General features: G+C 34.6%; 1 protein-coding gene and 1 long non-coding RNA gene across 2 annotated transcripts; both read right to left on the bottom strand.

Annotated features, from left to right (window-relative positions):
- Positions 1–446: 446 nt before the first annotated feature.
- LOC110927054 lies at positions 447–3,875 on the bottom strand. The gene is made up of 5 exons (XR_002585487.2): positions 3,424–3,875; positions 2,019–2,366; positions 1,618–1,930; positions 1,010–1,281; positions 447–827 (listed from the first exon to the last, which is right to left on the bottom strand). It is a non-coding gene; the product is annotated as an uncharacterized LOC110927054 (long non-coding RNA).
- Positions 3,876–6,939: 3,064 nt separating this feature from the next.
- Positions 6,940–15,910, bottom strand: LOC110927053 (ABC transporter G family member 28). The gene is made up of 14 exons (XM_022170645.2): positions 15,744–15,910; positions 15,200–15,276; positions 14,615–14,899; positions 14,077–14,140; positions 13,850–13,996; positions 13,695–13,729; positions 12,615–12,688; positions 11,752–12,536; positions 10,931–11,227; positions 9,540–10,004; positions 8,740–8,888; positions 8,194–8,483; positions 7,764–7,900; positions 6,940–7,096 (listed from the first exon to the last, which is right to left on the bottom strand). The coding sequence occupies exons 1-14, from the start codon at positions 15,908–15,910 to the stop codon at positions 6,940–6,942; spliced, it is 3,129 nt and encodes a 1,042-aa protein (XP_022026337.2).
- Between the last annotated feature and the right edge of the window lie 3,556 nt (positions 15,911–19,466).

Raw genomic sequence — 19,466 nt, 5'->3', positions numbered from 1 at the left:
TCTTCACGCGTGGAACAAGGCCAAACACCACTGCCACCCCTCTAATCACTACTAGAAAACCGGGTATTTCCGACCGCATTTACAGTCGCAAAACAGTCGCAATTGCCTTGTTGCGACCGTTTTGCAACTGAAAATGTGATTGGAAAAACACTTGTCGCAATTGCCCTATTGCGACCTAGTTGCGACCACTACTGCATTTTCTGCGACTTGTGTTTGCGACCATAAGAACGGTCACAAAATTTGCGACTGTCCTGATTTTTATAACATTCTTCGACTTGTTGCGACTGTTTTGCGACCGCCTAATTTTTGCAACCGTTTTGCGACCCTTTACGATTTACAGACTTTGCGACTGTCGTTTAATGGTCGCAAAATTCTGTTATTTTAGTATTATTATTATTTTTTGCATTTTCAGCTTGTTTCTCTTTTAAACCTGCTAATAATATTCATATTTTCAATATATATAATAACATTCCACTTAAGAGTTACAAACTCAAACATCAAAAACTCGAGTTATGTTAACATAATTCATATGTAATATAAAGAGTTTATATCCTAACATCAAATACTTGGTACAGAGTTTCAAAACTAGCCATGCCTTCGTTAGCTGCCCCATGTTGAGTAGATTATAACCAGTCCGTAGCTGCCATTGCCATACCGCTTCACATGATCACACCACATGGCCTTAGTTTCCAACAATTTGCTAGATAGAGCACTGTAAGATGTATACCTCCCCATGATTTGTTAAAAAGACGGTATCTCCATGGCTTCCTTTCCGATGGTTATGGCCATCATTAGTTGGGATGATATGTAGGAACATATGATGATGCCTGCATCAATCATAAGAAGGGTTCTATCAATAAAGCTTTTATAAACATCTGTTGCATAGAAAAATGGCACCAAATTTTCACAAACAAATAAGAATATCTACACCAAACCACATAGAGATCTGGCCACGCATACCGCTCCTGCATGTAATTTGTTACTAAATACATCACTATTAGAATTTCACCTTCTTACTCTTGGCTGATTTAGCAAAATTTGCAGCTTTTCCGATAAAATTCGAAATCTTTTTAGTTGGGTCTTTTCCTGGAGGATGGCTTTCCTCTTGGCTTGTGGAACGGGTAGTTTGAAATTTTTCTAGGTGTATCATCTCACCTATCCTGCCCAAGACGGAACTTTTCAACTGATTAAAAAGAGGAAATTTGAGAAACAATTGCTTTATACCACCCAGTGATGTGGCATAGTTTCAAGAATTAATTCTCTAAACTCCCTGCATTCAAACTACAGTTGAAGAATGCTCAGCTAAAGATAATATCAAATATTTAGCAATAGACATTGTTTATATACCAAACTTATGTTGTGAAATAAGGACATCTCCTGGTTGGCGTCTATTAAGAACATGGACATCAAGCTTATAGTTATGTTGTGAAATAAGTGTTGATTCATCTAATGGAACTGCTTCAATTTTCTATTATTACATAGATCAATTGTTAATAAGCGTAGAAGATTTAAGATAGTATACTTTCATGCTCAACATTAATTTGAAGTAAAAACAAATTCCCATTTCAGCTGTATGCTACCAACCAAAGTTCAAATAAAATATAAAATTCAAAATACCTCATTTTTTCTACTCCAGCGGAGTGTACCGGTTCGCCCCGCAAAAGCATAAAGGGCAAAAGGGCAAAATGGCACGAGCTAAATCGGTGCACATTTTTTCTGCTGTTGCTAATAAAGGTGCTTGTTCCTCATCATCTGTGGGCCCGTTTTCATCAACTGCACGAGCTAAATCGGTGCAAGATGAGGGGCCCGCCATCTCCTCTGCCTGACCGGAAGCTGCTTTTGATCAAACCGAGAGTCTTTTCACCACGGACCAAATCAAAAGTGTAACCGCTAACGCCAGGCAAGGAAGTTAGCGTTTTGAATGCTTCAGCTGGAGCACATCAGAACACATACAGTATAACAATCAAATTACGGTGCAAATCAACATACGAAAACCTCAGTGTGATTACGGAACTTACGAGTTGGTGTCAAACCACTTGGCCATTTCCATAGCAGGAACCGAAGCGTTTCCTCTAGCCATGGAGAAGTAAGTGTCGAAACCGATTTCACCGTCGTTCTAGTTGTATCTTGCGGGGACGGCACCGAGCATGGCGGTGGTGTCGAGAACTTGATCGTAGTACGAAAATGTGTTGCTAGAGATGTACTTAATGCCAGCATCGGACATCTGTTTCCAGATGGATGATCTGAGATCAGCAGCCACCTTTTGCAAATCTTCGGCGGTGCTCTTGCCGTCCCAGAACGATTCGAGAGCAATTTCAGCTCTCTCTTGGGGCCCATACGTGGATATCCAACAATGTGAGATGCCACTGTTTTAAAGGTCGTGTAAATAAGGGTCGGTTCAAAGAAGACTAGATTATTTATCTAGTCTTCTTTGAACCGACCCTTATTTACACAACCTGTTTTTGGCCCTCGTAATGAAAAACATTGGATCCGCCACTGTTTTAAAGGTTGTCCTACACTGCTACTCTCCAGATTTCGTTACACTTAAAGTCACCAAGAATTCATCTATCTCATATGAAAGCGAATCAATCAAAATGTATGATGAGAAGCTCTATTCTATATATAGGAGAACGAACTACAATGGAGCTACCTAACAGACTAACCGAAAGGTAACTGACAATCTCAGGCTATACAACTACTCCTATACAAACACTAATACAGTAATACACTACCTCTAAAATGGCATGTTATGAAACAGTATAGACATACTCAAATGTAAAAATAAAAACATTACTTGTGTCGCACACTCACACTAATCATGATCATAGTAAAAAAAAACCTCTGTGTGTATATATATAATAACATGAAGTTATCATGTCACACCTAATATATTGATCTACTTTACGAAACCGAGGCAGATGAAAACTTGTTCGATTTGCAGCAAAGCAAGAACAGAACAAATCATTTCATATACAAATTATACGTAAAATCAAGATCCAGTTATCGATCGATAGCTCTCGAAACCGTAGATCACCACATATTATCCCATTATCATTCCATCTATGTGTAAAAATACGATATAGATCAAAGGATCCGGACATCCTGTGATCTTAATAATCCATTTACTAAACCTAAAATCTCACAAATCTTATAAAAACCCTAACTAGAACTAGAATGCATAAAACATTCTACACAAATCACTAAATGTGATAGTCTACATGCATATGTGATACCTAATCCACATACACAACGAAACATGGAAGCAGATCACGGACGCTTACATTCAGATCTAACTATATTACTTAAAATTTTTCAGAATTGAATTTAGATTCACATATAAACCTAAATTGAACTCGTAATCAATTTCATTTAAACTTCTACCAAATCCATATCCAAATCAAGATAGAAAACAGATCTAATAACCTGAAAGCAACTGAAAAGCTATTTGGATTCAATGCCGTAACAATAACCAGCTTATAATTGACACGAATCCGAGAGCCGATAGAAGCAATGGAAGAAGAAGATGCAGTTGAATTAGAATAGAGATTGATCATCATACTGGAATCAGGATGAACCCTAGAAATCACGACTGTTGAAAGAGCTTGAGAAACCCTAGAAATTTGTTAAAATGACGCCTGCTGATGGTGATAGTAGATTGGGGAATAAAAGAGGAAAAGCATCTCATGTGCATCGCCGGTGATTCGCGTCGGAGATGAGTGACGATCGACCGGATTTGTGTCTTTCTAGCGACAGGATCCGAATTTTGGTGAATTGATGGATGAATTTGGGGAATTTGGTGATTTAGAACCGAAGTGGTGAAAATTTGAAGATTTTGGGTTTTGAATTGGGGGTTGAAAGGTTAAGAGCATTCACATCCATTCCACTAAATTGTGTGAGTGGGGTTTTTATAATATGAAGAGTATAAAAAGTGGTTGTGAGTAGAGGAGAGAGAAAATGTTACTGTTCATCTGTATATTTGAAAAGATACTGTTCACCCCCTATAATTTTTTAATATATTTTGAAAGTGATTGTGAGTGAAGGAGAGAGAAAAGATAATGATAAATGTATAAAAATATATTATTTAATTGAAAAGGAGAGAGAAAATATAGTGTATTTTAGTGTAATTTAGGGTGAAAAAATGGTGGAATGGATGTGAATGCTCTAACAGGTGATCGCAGAAGTGTAAATAGTTCGACTATTAGGGGTATATTGTAATCGAGAAGAGAAGACGTAGAACGTTGGTTTTTACCCTTCATTTTGTACGAGTGGATTAAATTGTGAATTTCAATAACTTTTTCATGTTTTATTTATTATATAATATAATGTTAAATGTTAAATAACTTACTATTGTTTTTAAAAATTACTTTTTTCTAATTAATAAGATATTTGTTTTTATTTTTTATTAACAATAATAAGCGGGTTATGCTCGTGCGTTGCGATGGTTTTTTAATGTTTCGTATACAATTGTTTACATTTAGATATTCTCGTATTTGCGACCGCTTTAGACGGTCGCAACTTTTTCCATTTATATATTGCTCGTATTTGCAACCGCTTTAGACGGTTGCAACTTTGGTTTTTTTGTATATTTCTATTATTTGCGACCGCTTTAGACGGTCGCAACTTTTGCTTTTTATATTTTTCTCGTATTTGCAACCGTTTTGCGACCGAATCTGGGTTGGTTTTTAGTTTTGTGACTGTTTTGCTTTTGGTCGCAAAAAGGTCGGTACTTTTCCGACTGTCTTGTGTTGGTCGCAAATTTTGGTCACAATTGCTTAGTTTTCTAGTAGTGAATTCAACGCGTGAAACTTAATTCGCGTTACATTTTTAACGCGTTATAAATTCTTAAATCCGACCGTTTGCATGTTATGTTTAATTAAAAACTTTAAACAAGTGATGACCATTTCCACTAAAAAAAGTTGTGAGCGATGGAATAATAATTGATGACATGACGAACTTGATCGGATGTTGTGAGTGATGAGTGAGTGATTAGTGATGACCACCCCTACCCCTTAGACCGAAACAAAAATAATGCATAAAATTCTAACAGGATACATGTCATAGTCATTTAGGCATTTGTTCAAATAAAGTTGAAATTATTTATTATTGAAAACTATCTAGTTTCAAAATCAAATAATGTAATTGTTTCAGTCCAAACTGTGTCATATATACATCGCTGAATTAATTTTTGTTACATTATTATTTACCATCTTTTTGATGATATGATTATAACTGTGAATTAAGATTTGTGTGTCGGAAGAAAGAGTAGTTTTGTTCCACGCAATTTCTAGGAGTTTATAGACGTGCCTTTATGTAATATTGAGTCCGACCTCCTATTTTTTCTTTCTCCACCACTATAGATAAGCTCATCCTTATAAATAACTATAAAAAATAAAATAAAAAATAAGCACACTTTTATGAATATTAATTAAAGAACACACGTTTACAAATATAATTTACGATATATACTATTTACCTTGTCAAGTTGATGTATCAAAAAAAAAAAAAAAAAAAAAAAAAAAAAAAAAACCAAACATGTTGTATTATAAGTTATAACGATTTATCTAACGTTACAACATTGGATTCAACGTTTGCAGTTTTAAAACTTGAACAAACTATGCAATAACAATGTTGCATTCAAACCGTTATAATTTATAATGGCCTGTCTAAGACGATTAAAGGATTTGCCTCTCTTCACCTTAAAATTACGTCTTTCATCTTCAGATCACTTTGTACCCTTCACACTTCACACACAATTTTTACTTTGAAAATCAACTAACCTCATCATGAGAAAACTTATTTAAATGAGAAAACTAAAAAAGCTTAAAAAACACACCAAATTTATTTTACAATTTTTTTAATTAAAATTAGCTATTTTTAATATATAAAAAATCACAACATATACATATAATGCAAATGTGTAATACAATTTAAAAAAAAAGTTTTTTATATATTAAAATAGCGGTTTTTAAAAAAAAATTGTAAAAAAATGTGTGTTTTTAAGGTTTTTTTTTTGTTTTCTTCTTTATATCTAGTTTTCTTATCATCATCTCTCTTATATAATAACTATTTTAGAGTCTAATCTTGATTAAAGCAGTGTTAATCCCAATTATTGAGTGACACTTTACTTTATTATTTTTTAATTAAAAGAACAACCAGAACAAAAAAGCTAAAATAAAAAATGTTTATGGTGTTTGTAAGTTGTAACTCAGAATTTTTCAATCTAACATTTGAGACCAACCAAGTACCTTGGGCTATAGAGAGCACTAATTTTCAATCTTACAGAGTTAGGCACTGTTTGGCCCAAAGGCCCATTAAGTGGAATTCTAGTGCATAACTTTTGACATAAATTCAGACCAAATTACATAATTAATACTACAAATACTATTAAATATTTAAATCGTTATGCCATCAAAACTTGACATATTTTAGGGGTACCATAGATAATACACAAACAATTTCAAGTGGTTGATGGTTCCATAATTGATAAAACAATATTAAAGAGGCACTAAGATAAACATTATTACATGTGAAATAGTAAATCAAAATTTATCACCTCTCTAATTGTTTATCAAAAATCAGCCTCAAGTAACCTCAGCATACATCATTCTTGGTTCATACCACCAATCAGACGGTTTATATTTTGCAGAACACAATAAAATTTATTAATTAAACTCTAACAAACGATGCATGTTGCATGCACATCAGAAATCTCGATCAAACACAAAACATACTTTTCGTTCTGCGGAATCCAAACCAGAAAACAAAAACTTCTCGACCGCATCGGATGAGGGAAAAGCCTCCAGATCCGCGGTTACCGCCAAAATTGTGTTGTATTTATTTGCATGTTCATCCATTTATTTTTCCAAGATTCTTGTGTTTCACTTTGAGTTGATCACCTTATGGTTTGATCGTGTTTGCATGGCCGGGTGGACACCTTGACTACTTCTTCTGGCAGAACACTAACAAGAACAAAGCCAAAGCGCGAAACCCTAATCCAGCGAGTAGTAAACGCATCAAGCAATATTTCCAGTCACGTAGATCGTAGCCTCTTTTGGCGATCGCGGCACATCTTGTTAGCAACCACACCGCGCGGTACCTGAAGTTTAATGACTTTTAAAATTGTGCAAAATATGCATAAAAAAAGTTCTAGATGTATTGCCACATGCTAATAAGAAGCTTAACGCATTTAAATTAGATTAGACGGGTCGGGTCAACATGACTAATCTTTCTTACACTTGGTTTTTAAACCTTTAGATGTCAAATATGATTACAAAGTTTATATCACTTTAGTAATACTATACTACTTTGTGAACAAATTGATTTAGAGGGTTTGATGCACTAAAAATACGGGCCGACCAATTTTCAACCCAATTCCTTTTATAAAACAAAATATTTTGCCCGTTTGACTTGTTATGGATAGTCCTTGTACCCATTTGTAAGTAAATGAGTTGAAAACGACACCTGATATTTTTAATGATTTTTTTAATCTCTAGTAGTTAAAAAAAAAAAAAAAAAAAAAAAAAAAAAAAAAAAAAAAAAAAAAAAAAACTTGTTAAGCCGAGGTACTTAGCTCTTCACTAGAAACAAACCATAAAGTTTATAAAATGCAAATAAAACACCACATTTTGCAAGAATGAGATAATTATCTTGACAAAAAAAAAAATTAAGAAACCTAGCCTATGCTTATTATTCTTGTAGTTGGTAGATGTGGTATGCTTATGAGAATAATAAAAGATGAAAGAAAATATGAAATGATGTCAAACCTTTCTGCATTAGCTAGCACAAAGGCTTCTAAAGCCCATGAAGGGTAGGACAATTTTTTGAGAAGAGGTATTATTGATCCCTTTTCATCATTTTGGGTTGAAATAAGAGTCAACACAACTGGAAGCAACACTGACCACTGTAAAACAAAACAAGCTTGTAAACTAAAGTGATCATACTCAATTTACTTGAAATTAGATGTAACAATCAAAACCAAATTATTTTCATGCATTGCTAGAAATTGTCACCCCTAATTTTAATGCATAAAACCTCGTAACACATTATTCAGAAAATTTTGACACGAGAATTTAAATTTTCGTAGTAACTTTAAAAAAAATGTTTCATATAAACTAACTTTACCCTTTTTAGCGATTATCCAACCCGCCCGATACACTAGTGGGGAAAAAATAATCTTGGGTTAGAATCACTCACCAGTTGGGCAGCACCAGCGTCAAGGTAGATGGCTAGTGCATAAGCGAAGCCGGATACACAATACAACAAGCAAAGTAAAACGACGTAGTTATCGAGTAATGAAGATCTTGGAGGGTTAAAATAGTAAAATGTGCATAGATAAACCGCGGGTTTTATTATGGTGCTGAACTGATCGATTGTATCTTTGGAGAAAAAATATGCAAAACAACTCATTCCAGAACTTCGTTCTCGCCAAAATTGTAATTTATCCGATGTAAATGATCTCATAGCCGAAATCTTGCCGAGTAAAGCTGAAAGACATCAATAAATGTTTACACATATATCTAATACCTTAAGATAATGAAAACTTCAATGTATATGAGAATCAATTTTGTGTGTATTAAATAGAATATACTATGTATTGTAACTTGTAAGTAATTAGGAAATACAGCTACTATTGTTGTATTTCCCCCTTCTCCAAATTAACATATTCTATCTAATAATGAGTATTTATTTATTTATTTATTTATTTTTCGCGTTTTCTTGGATTAGAGTAATGAAACTTACAATATGCAATAATGGTGTAAGTATATCCGACTGCCCCAAAGTTTTCATCACTAACTTTAGCAAGTGTTCCTAGAGAGATTCCTGCTATTAGCAAAAGCAGTAAATCTACAGCTTGTAACCTAGCTTCACGTATTCGCTGTTTTGCCACCCTGTAACAAATGTTTACGTTAAATACGCTCTATAAGAGCATTCACAGTGCGTATATATTATAAGGATCCCGAAGGATGGAAGCTAAAACGACTTGGACTACACTTGGTATAGCTCGGATATATTTTTGGAAAGGAATTAGAAACTGAAGTGATAACAGTAAAGAAGGCTAGCTTGGGTTTGCTTTTAAAGTTATCAGTATTTAAAATTTGACATGATAGTGATAAGATGAAAGCTAACAATGATGGAATTTTTTTTAAAGAAGTAGGTTGTTTAGAAACGTGACCATTATTCTATGTGCGTTTTAGAACTTCATGTACTTTCAGGTAGTTCCCTACCTGTAAGGGAAACTCGACAAGCTAACTTAGATAACAATCAAACTCCATAGGTTTTTTCTCACCAAATTCTATGGAGTTCACTTGCCACCCAGTTCAACTTACCGAGTTTCGCTTCAAGGGGTAGCAAACCACCTACAAGTACAAGAAGTTCAAAAACCAACTAGAAGTACCAGTCTCGTTCCTAAACCATACCAGTCTTATTAAAAATAACTTAAAACTTAAATTCTCTTTATTGCATATTTAACAAATGTAGTGCTAAGTTTAACATTAAAAAAACATCTTTAAACTAAACAAAATTTAAATATCCATGATTACCTTCCAAGAAAGAATCGATATTGTTGAACCGCACCAGGGGTTATGCGATTAGACAAATCTTTTCGCCTCGAAAAATAACTTAAAAAGCTATCGTTTTTCATATGAATAATGTCCTTAAACTCTTGCCATAACTCGGTCACAAAAGACCGATCATCATGCCCACCAACAGTTGAAGTCGAGCCGTGTGAAGATTCGGGCTTTAAATCAGGATCTTGCATGTCAGGTGGTATGGGGTAACCATTATGAGTCATCCATTTGAGTGGGAGATCTTTGTAGTTGACACCTGATGTAGTGTTAATACCCTCCAAGATATCAATGTAATGATCCGGAGGGTTGACCCGTTCGGGTACATGGATACCGATGCCTGAAAAGTATTCTTCAACTTGACTCACTGGTCCAAGATAGGCAACAAGACCACCTTTTGCCAGCAGTATCAAATCATCAAACATCCGGAATAGACTATAGCTGAAAACAAATATAGATATATATTAGTTTTGTAATCATATATGAAATAATTACATGTTGAGTATAAAACTAAATTATCACGAGAAAAAGAACAATTGAAACCGTTTAATTTTATTTTAATCACTATAATTTTTTTCGTTTAACTTTTGTACCACACACACATATACAAGGGATTATAAGAAAATTCAAAAGATACTAGAAAACTTTGAGAAAATAACTTTAAAAAAAAAGAAGTTCACTTGTTTTTTACTCTTTTTACATGTTATTGATAATTGCCATATATATATATATATATATATATATATATATATATATATATATATATATATATATATATAGGGAGCGGTTAACATACTTCAGACTTATCCTACTTCACGTACGCGACAAGCGTAACCATCAGATCAGAGAATTAATCACGCATGGATCAGTTAATCACACATGGGAGTAGTTAATCACGCATGGGAGCATTTTAATCACGCATGGGAGCATTTTATCACGCATGGGAGCAAAATCACGCACGTTCAATTGAACAAAAAATAATCACGCATGTTATTTATATATTATCACGCAAGTTATGTTTGTGTCGCGTACGTTAACGTACGTTAAGGCGTTTTGTACATTATACTTTCTATATATATATATATATATATATATATAATTCCTCACGAGATACTTTTGTAGCTTCTAAGTTATAATATACATGCAATTAAAAAAAATATATGCGCAAATTTCTTTTATTTATAGAACCTACACGTGTCCAAGTTTATCTGCGCACATGTATAGGTTATGTGTATGTAATATAACTATTACATACACATAGCGCAGACAATCTTTTTGCTCTTACAATAACTATGTGTTCCACAATCACTAAATTATTGGGAGAAGTGTGTGTATATATATCAAAATAAAAAGAAAAAAAAATCTACCTAGGTTGGTGAACCACCATGCACACATTTACTCCTTCATGAGCTTCACGGCGAAGTGCTTTAAGTAATAACTGAGAAGATGAACTGTCCAGACCAGAAGTGGGTTCATCTAAGATTAATAAAGAAGGTTCCATCACCATTTCCAGACCAACATTTACACGTTTTCTTTGACCCCCTGATATTCCCCTCTTCTCCACTGTACCAACTAAAGAATCCCTCACATGTTGTAACCCTAAAGACTCTATAGTTCTTTCTACAACAAGAACCTTTTCAGCTCGAGAAAGTTTTGCTGGAAGCCTGCATAAGTATATGGACAAATTAATACACAATCATAAATAAACAAACTACTGATAAATATTTGATTTTGTAGCATATAGTTACCTGTCACAAAAAGGGAAAATATTCAGTAACCAATTTTCTAAATACTCCATTAAAGTTACTCAAACATTACTATTTAATAGTTCAATTTTTTTTTTTCAGTTTTAGTTAAATAAAATAATTATGAAATTTGGTCATTATTTAATAATTTTTTTCTTACAATTATCTCATACTTCAAGTAAAATTTCAAGAAATAATCACTAAATAGTAAGCAAGATTCATATATGTTTTATGCAAGTCCCTTAATTTAAATAAAAGTAATTTATAAAATTTGAATTATTTTTTCTATATAGAAAATGTTTTGAGTAACATTAATGTAACACTTTAGAAACTTAATTACTATTAATCTCAATATAAAATTTTCACATTTTTTTCGTAGCCAGGAAAAATATGTGTAGATTATATATAAACCTTAAACCATAAACCGTAAACCTTTACTATACCTGCATCTTGCACTAAACCAAAGATTCTCTTCGACGGTCAAATCACCATGTACAATATCGTCTTGGGGTACGAACCCGATTATTCTCTTATAAGAATTCATCGATTCGCGTTTCCCGTTTATAAGAATCGATCCATTCACTGTGCATCCCCTTGCTTTTCCGGTTAAGGCCGAAAGAAATGTTGTTTTACCAGCTCCAGAAGGACCCATAACAGCTGATACATGACCAGGTGATATTTTTCCACTCACACTTCTTAACAAATGTTTCTTTGTACCCTTTAATGTAAGAGTCAAATCTTCAAAAGAAACTTCAATTTTTGGCCTACTTCTATAGCTTGCTTCAGTAGCCATAGAAATCACCCCAGAGAATGTTAAATCTGCTTGTTCTTGTTCCATTGCCTTTTCTTTTTCGATCTGACCATACGCGTACTTAAAAATTTCGCTACGCGTGTGTAATTTTTTAGCTTTTAATTCCTTTTTCGCTTTTTTCGCTTCAATGTCTACACTAACAGTATCGCGATCTTCCGGATCTTCTTCAATATCATGCATTTCTTCTTTTGATGATGTTGCACCTTGTGACGGTTCGGGCATAGAAGATTTCTTGCGCGAAAATGTTCTTGATAGCCCTCTCTTTGCGGTTTCTTTTGCGGATCTCCATCTTTCTTGTGCTAATTCTTTTGCACTTTGTGCAGCAGCTTCTCTTGATTTTGCTTTCCTTTTCTCTCTAGTGGTGATAACTTGATCAGTACAATTGTAAAAAATGAGCAGCAAGAGTATTAACCCAGCCTGGATTTACATAAAACAATAATCATGATGTTTAAATGTGTTTATATATAATTTTAATTGAGTAAGATACGCACTTACACAAGTCATTATTCCATAGGCAGTGATATTTTGATTTACAGACCCTCTATTACATGTAGCAAACTGAAAACACTCTGCAAGTTCATAAAAGTTGTAAGTAATCCGATGGTAAGACTTGATTATATCAAGATAATGCAATTTTATATTCACTTTTTATTGATACATTTTACTACATAAATAGGCAATTTCTAATCATTTAATGTAATGTGCTTATTTGTTCAAGCATTCAAAGCAAACTTAACATGTACTACCAAAATATGCAATTTGTAACATACTCCACAAAATTATAGCCCATGAAGTGATGCAAATTAGTATATATACAATTAATTTTTTTTGAACGGTTAACGGTTCACTCCCCTTAAGAAATTCGCCCGCACTGCTGGTTCGAATCCCAGGCCCCCCCTAAGGTCCAGCCGCACTGGAATTACCCAATATTGGTACTAGAATGGACTCGAACCTGCACCCCTCCAGAAGAAACCCCCAAGGGGAAAACTCCTGACTTAATTAACAGAATGCCAACTTTACTCTTAATGCATTAACGATACCAAACATTTTTTTTTTAACATCAAAGGCACACTCCCTTCTAAAATCCACCTAATGCCTATTTTCTGGGACTTGAACCCGCATCATTTTAATGGGGATAAACACTCGATGCCACACTGCTGCTAGGCAAAGAGGCCGCCAACACTAAACATTTGATGATGAGGGTAATTAAGGATCAATTCTCAAACTAGTAAATTCTAGCAAGACACATTTGATAATGGATAGTTATTTTAGGTCGAATTAAAGTTGAAACGTAGATAATAATTTTGGGACGGTAAAGAATGATTTTTTTTATAAGTTAACGCAATAAGTTCACATTTAGGACTTTGATAAAATGGTAAGCATGTTATCTCATATAGTAAAAAAAAAAGTGTTGCATATATAGATAGATAAATTAAGCGGTAAGCATGTTCTATCAAATAGTAAAAAAGGATGTTGCATTTGTGGATAAAAAGAGAATAGTATATTATAGTTTCTTGGAGTTTATTCTAGGCTAACTAATCATGTAATGTTTGCAAGTTTGTGTACATATTTTACCTGTTTCATATGTTGATCCAAGTCTGCAATAATGTCTGAAATAAGATGAATGTATGTTAAGTAAATAGTTGTGCAAAAGAATGTTAGAATAGACTCATGATGCTACAAACTGTGAGGAAATTTATAATATTGATAGCATGAAACAAAATGTATACCCGGGTTCGCAAGAATGTTTCTCAACTGAACTTGGACAGAAGTACCCTCCTGGACAAAATACCTCACGACTACTGGTTACATCTGCCCAGACATCGGCTCCACCACAAGTATGGTTAGTTGCACCGGGCGGAGGTTGGTAGCGATATCTGTTTAATTTAATTTATTCAGATCCTAAAGGCCAATGTGAAGTAAAACAACATCACATATGTTTTAGAAAATAACTTACGGATCGCATATGTTAGTTTGGGGGTTTAGCTGAGCAAGAGGACAGTATGATCCAGAAGGACAAGCTTCAAAGGCAAATATAAATGAGCAAAATTAGAACACTTGGTTTTGATACTAAAAATGGAAATTGGATCTCAATAATCTAGACTATGATATTGGTTGATATTAGTCGATACTGACAATTTGACCAGTAACACTCCTAACTTTCAATTTTGTTGTAAAAAACAACTTTGTTTGCCCCTAACTTTCATTTATTTTGTTTCAAAACAATTTACAACATTCTGATTGGGACATAAATAAGTCACGTGTTCATTAGAGGTAGATAGAGTTACTTTTCTGTAGGGTGGGTTTGCCCTTGACAACAAAAGTGAAAGTTGAGATTGTCATTCGTCGCGTTGCCAATTTGGATTATTATCATATCGGCCAATGCATCATGGTTTGGATAATTGAAATCCAATTTGCCTAATAAAAACCTCAAGATGTATAAATATAGAGCATGATTTTGGTATGTGATTTAAAAAACTGGACACGAAACTTACGGATCATACAGGTGAGTCCAGTTGGACAAAAGAAACCCTCACAACAAGGTTCACAATTTGAAGTTCTATAAGGCATATCTTCTTTGTTTGTTAGGTCAACTTGGACATCTTTGGGAGCGGCACAAGACCAGCCTGGTTCGCATCCAGAAACCCAAGAAGTAAGATTGCAGTTCTTGTTACCTTTGACATAACTTGAAGTCTTAAACCCTTGTTTCTCGGCCTCTGAAATAGTACTTATATAGAACTTTATATCTGCTGCGGTACACAACCGCTGAGCGAGATTGCCTACAAATTCATGAATTCGCCATCAACTAAGGAACACCACAAGAAAGCATTATCAAAACAACTAATTCTACACTAAACTTATGAAAATAATCGTTTTAGTAACGGTCAGCAAATGGTTCTCTTCTCTTCTAGAAGGGGTCCAACTCATGTTTGTAATAAAAGAATCAAATTTTATGTATAAAAACCCATTAAATTCTCAACTTCTCGCGATTGGGGGATCAACACACCCTCTTGATCCCCTGGTTCCGCCCCTGTTGCTAGTTTATAACATCTAGAAAGATTGATGAAAGTGGTGGTTACCATTGTTCTTTTGGATGCAATTCGCCAAGAATCTCGTATCATGTGAGAAATCGAAAGCTTCATTCCACTCCTCAGTTCTGGAAATTAAGATAAGAATTCAATAATTAAAAATAAGTCTCTTGGACAACTTAAGCATGCTTGTTTATCATTGTTAACTTGAAACTAAAATTAGACGGCCGCTCGACCTTATAAAAAAAATAAGCTGAAGATTGAGAGCTCATATTTTAACGAGCCTTGTATATAGAATTCAACTTCGTTTAAATTTTAGATTTTGACACGGACAACAAAAAATCAGTATACTAGTTTTTTTATTGAAAAAAAAAACTAGTATACTGATTTTTTGACACGTGTTAGTGTGTGCCTTTTGGAAATCATATACAAAAAAAAATATTTAATAAAATATATGCATGCAGTTTCCATGTGTTAGGATCGTAAAATATAGAGATCCTAATTTTAGAATCCGATTTCTGAACTTAGATTTATGAAAAATATACAATAGAATCATGAAAGAAAAACTTTGAAAAAAAGAAAACCTACAACTTACATATTTTTCATGCAGAAGCTAAGATCATTGACATCATCTTGATGAAAAAGAAGTGCCATAGCATTAAACTGAGTAAATATGGATTTGGTGAGGGGATCGGATGAGGCGGGATTATTCTGTTGGGCGTTAGCGAAACGGTTCGTACGCTCCAGCCAAGGTATCCCCATGACTATGATGACCAACACGGTGAAAATCTGAGTTTTGATCATCCTGTTCCTTTGATTATTCGGACAGCGATCAAAATATGCGATTTCTTGACAGAATGTTGTTGTTCATCAAAGAGTTTATCGTAGGTAGGATTGATCCAAAGGAAGAAAATGTGTTGCAGTTTTGAGTTTTTCATTTTTTTTGTTCCGTGGTTTTCTTCGGTGAAAGAAATGGTAGGGAGACAATATAGGATTAATGTTGAAAACTGTTAACGAACTATTGAACGAACTACTGATGACGCATGGTCTTCGTGGCTTCTTTATAGGTCATTATATAAAGTTTTCTTAATAAGGTAACATTTTGTTATGTCTAACGAAAACAAAGGGAATCTTATAAACCTTAAAAGATGACAAAGTTATAAGACAAATGTAAAAGTGAATCACTTAACATCAAATTAATGTTATGAGTTATAATGGTCGGTGTAGACTCAAGGTAAGGAAGCGAGATGGCTGATGTGAACAGCGTTTGTGACGGATCCATGAATTTTTAATACGGGGTCAGAAATTTTTTGATACTTGGATGTCTATAAAAGATGATTTATTACGGGGTCAAGTATTTGATTTATTTTCTTACCACGTTGGGTGATGACTGTCGTAAGGGTCAATCAAAAACCTAATTAAACTACGTAGATAGTGTAAGTAGGGTATCGTATCCACGGGGAATTTGTGGTTAGCGTTAAAGAAATTAATTAAACTAAATTATCTAATTTGGGGGTTTGTTTGTAGATTTAAAAGAAAACACAATTTGTCACGAAAAGTGTAATCAATACGAGAAAGAGTAACCTCTACCCGGAATCCCAATTACCCGTTTAACATCAAAACCTGTGTACTGATTCAAAACACCACATAGACATGGCCTCGGAATTAATGAATCTGATCAGTTATCAAGGATAGTTTTTAAGATTCACTATGCAACCTAATAACCCGTTTAATTGTATCAACTACCCACCAATTTACTAACCCGCTAACAACGCAAGGAAGTTGCCAATACGCTTAATAAATGACAAATAATTCAAACACAATAAACGTTTACCAAGAATCCAACACGAGTGGTCAAGCTGTACCAGTTACAAGAATCCGTAAACACAGTTCAATGCAAAACAAAGCAAAAGTTCATCCGGGTAGAAGTCACAAGAGGTTTAGCCGCTCATGCTTGTCTTCACCGCATCAGTTGTCATCCCGAGTTGGTTAGACTTCATCAAACAGCCTTGAGAGATGTTAGAAAAATCGTAAATTCGTCCCTGATATTCGATGTTGACGGCTGTGCATGAATGCTTCCCTAAAACTTGCGACTCCCCATATATCCATGATCTTCCGCCACTAAGTCAAGCCCAATTAATGAAGTCTGCTCCAATAGTTGTTCGTGGCCCAAGTCCTCTTTGCTGCCAAACAATTCGTGGATGATGAAGTGTGAGTATGGGCCCAAGAAGTCAATGGAAACTGCTCCTTAACATGTGATGGTGGCTCCAAAATTCGAGATAATGGGCTACCCCATATTCGATCCTCCTCTTGTAATTTGACGGCTGCCACTTCTTAATTTGTGTGATGATGATATACATTAATAAAATTGATCCCCCACCACTCAATTGTATACGGCTCCTTTTTAAGAATTGTGAATTGGGTCTTTTGAATTACAATATTTAGCCGACTTCCACATATTCTCGTTTGATCGCTTCTGCGAGTCGCGGAGTAAAACAGCAACTACCGTGTGTTGTCGGACGTTTCTCATCTCGTGTTAGCTTGTCAACTCCGTTTTTAACCTCGTTTCCATCGTTAATTTCATATCACATGTTTAAGCACAAAAACATAAACACATTATAAGTATAAAAATCTTTACGACTTACTATATTTAACACGCTAAGAACCGACACAAACTATATACAAAACGCCTTATTTCGACCTGACATCACATCCCCACACTTATCTTTTTTCGTCCCCGAAAAAATTATTCGCAATGGAATCACAATCAAAACAAATGGCTTTCAATATATTCAATTATTTTAGTAAAACAAATCTCACCACACGTTAACCAAGATTGTGAATATACGGTCCACTTAAACCCAACCGCCGGTTTCGAAGCCCTTATTTTCGATCCATTAAGTTCAAGTAATATGTAGTCATCTATGGATCCCACACTCAAAAGACTACGACTCCACCTATTCCCGTTTCAAGCTTATGAGATTAAAAGATATTAAATCTACCGTCTTATATAAAAAACTCTTATGTTAGTCCGATTAAACTTTATGATGGAAGAATGGATGATATTGCGAGCTTACATGCTTTTGTATACGATCAGTTTAGCGGACATACGCCACACGAGTCACCATCCCCATGGTTAATGCCATAAACTTCACGTTTTTTTTTTCTTTTTACATGTGCTCAGATGAATGAATGGATGGATGGAATGAAATTCTTTTTTTTTTTTCGGGCGCCACACTGTTTCGGATTTGTTTTCACAAAAAGAAACAGGTGTGCCAGTTTAATCGGAGAAACTTATAAGTTTTTTACTTATGACGTACCCCTTATACTTTCCACAGTTTCAGTTTTACCCTAGCTCCTAAGGCGGGAACCCACAAGACTCCTATTTTAAGTTATTTTATATCAAGCCTAAGGAACCTTTCAACCGGCTGGGCCTACCCACATATCCTAAGTTAGACGTGTGACCGATTTTTTTATTATCTCATATATATAGTAATTGAAAAGCCACTGATTTAATTACACCTATCATTTTCCATTTTTGTGCGAAACCTTTACAGGACATTTTCTAATTTTTTCATTTTTTTTTCACTTTGTTTTTTTTATATCTTTTTTTGTATCTTTTTATTATTTTTACGACACGACTGACACAACTGACACGAGACACACTAGACGCTAGTCTCCCCTCCCCACACTTATTTCCTTCATTGTCCTCAATGGAGCGAGAAACTATTGACACACTAAAAATATAAATGCAATACAAAGATAAATGGAACAGACTCCCCTGATTTGACGTGGTTGGATCCTTTGAGCCTTGTTCCACAGCAACCGTATAGCATTCCATTCGCGGCTGCTTCAACACGGGATGCTTGTCTGGAAATCGTTCGAATCACTTTCGTCCAAATGGAGATTGAGTATGGACAAAAGCGATCGACCTGCAAAATAAAACTCACAAGCTTCCAAACAGGTTAAACGGTTAGTAACAAAGAGAAACGAGAGAAAAACAAGTTTTTTTTTTTCATATACCCGAGCCACGACTACCAACCAGTCTAACTTTTCACTCAACTTACTCGCCGTGACACTAATCATCCGCTCATCGACATTACCGCCTAATAAACATGCACCGAATACAGCATCGATGTCATCGACCCTTTTCCACACTTTACTTCCCAAACCAATGCCTATATGCCGACTATCATTTCATATTCCTTAAACACTCATCAAACACTTGATATCCGCATCACATTCTCAACTCGCTTCCTTAACCACAATACACCTCGCGCCTATATCCGACATAATGCAACTAAATGATTATACCTCA

This window comes from Helianthus annuus, chromosome 2 (assembly GCF_002127325.2).
Source record: "Helianthus annuus cultivar XRQ/B chromosome 2, HanXRQr2.0-SUNRISE, whole genome shotgun sequence".
NCBI lineage: Eukaryota > Viridiplantae > Streptophyta > Magnoliopsida > Asterales > Asteraceae > Helianthus > Helianthus annuus.
This window is presented reverse-complemented; position numbering and strand designations above follow the sequence as displayed.

Coding starts and splice junctions, on each gene's coding strand:
- LOC110927053 (XM_022170645.2), bottom strand. CDS start 15,910: ATGGGGATACCTTGGCTGGAGCGTACGAACCGTTTCGCTAACGCCCAA. Junction 13,730..13,849: donor AAACATTCTTGCGAACCCGG/GTATACATTTTG, acceptor ATCTTATTTCAG/ACATTATTGCAGACTTGGAT. Junction 8,484..8,739: donor TTACACCATTATTGCATATT/GTAAGTTTCATT, acceptor GATGTCTTTCAG/CTTTACTCGGCAAGATTTCG.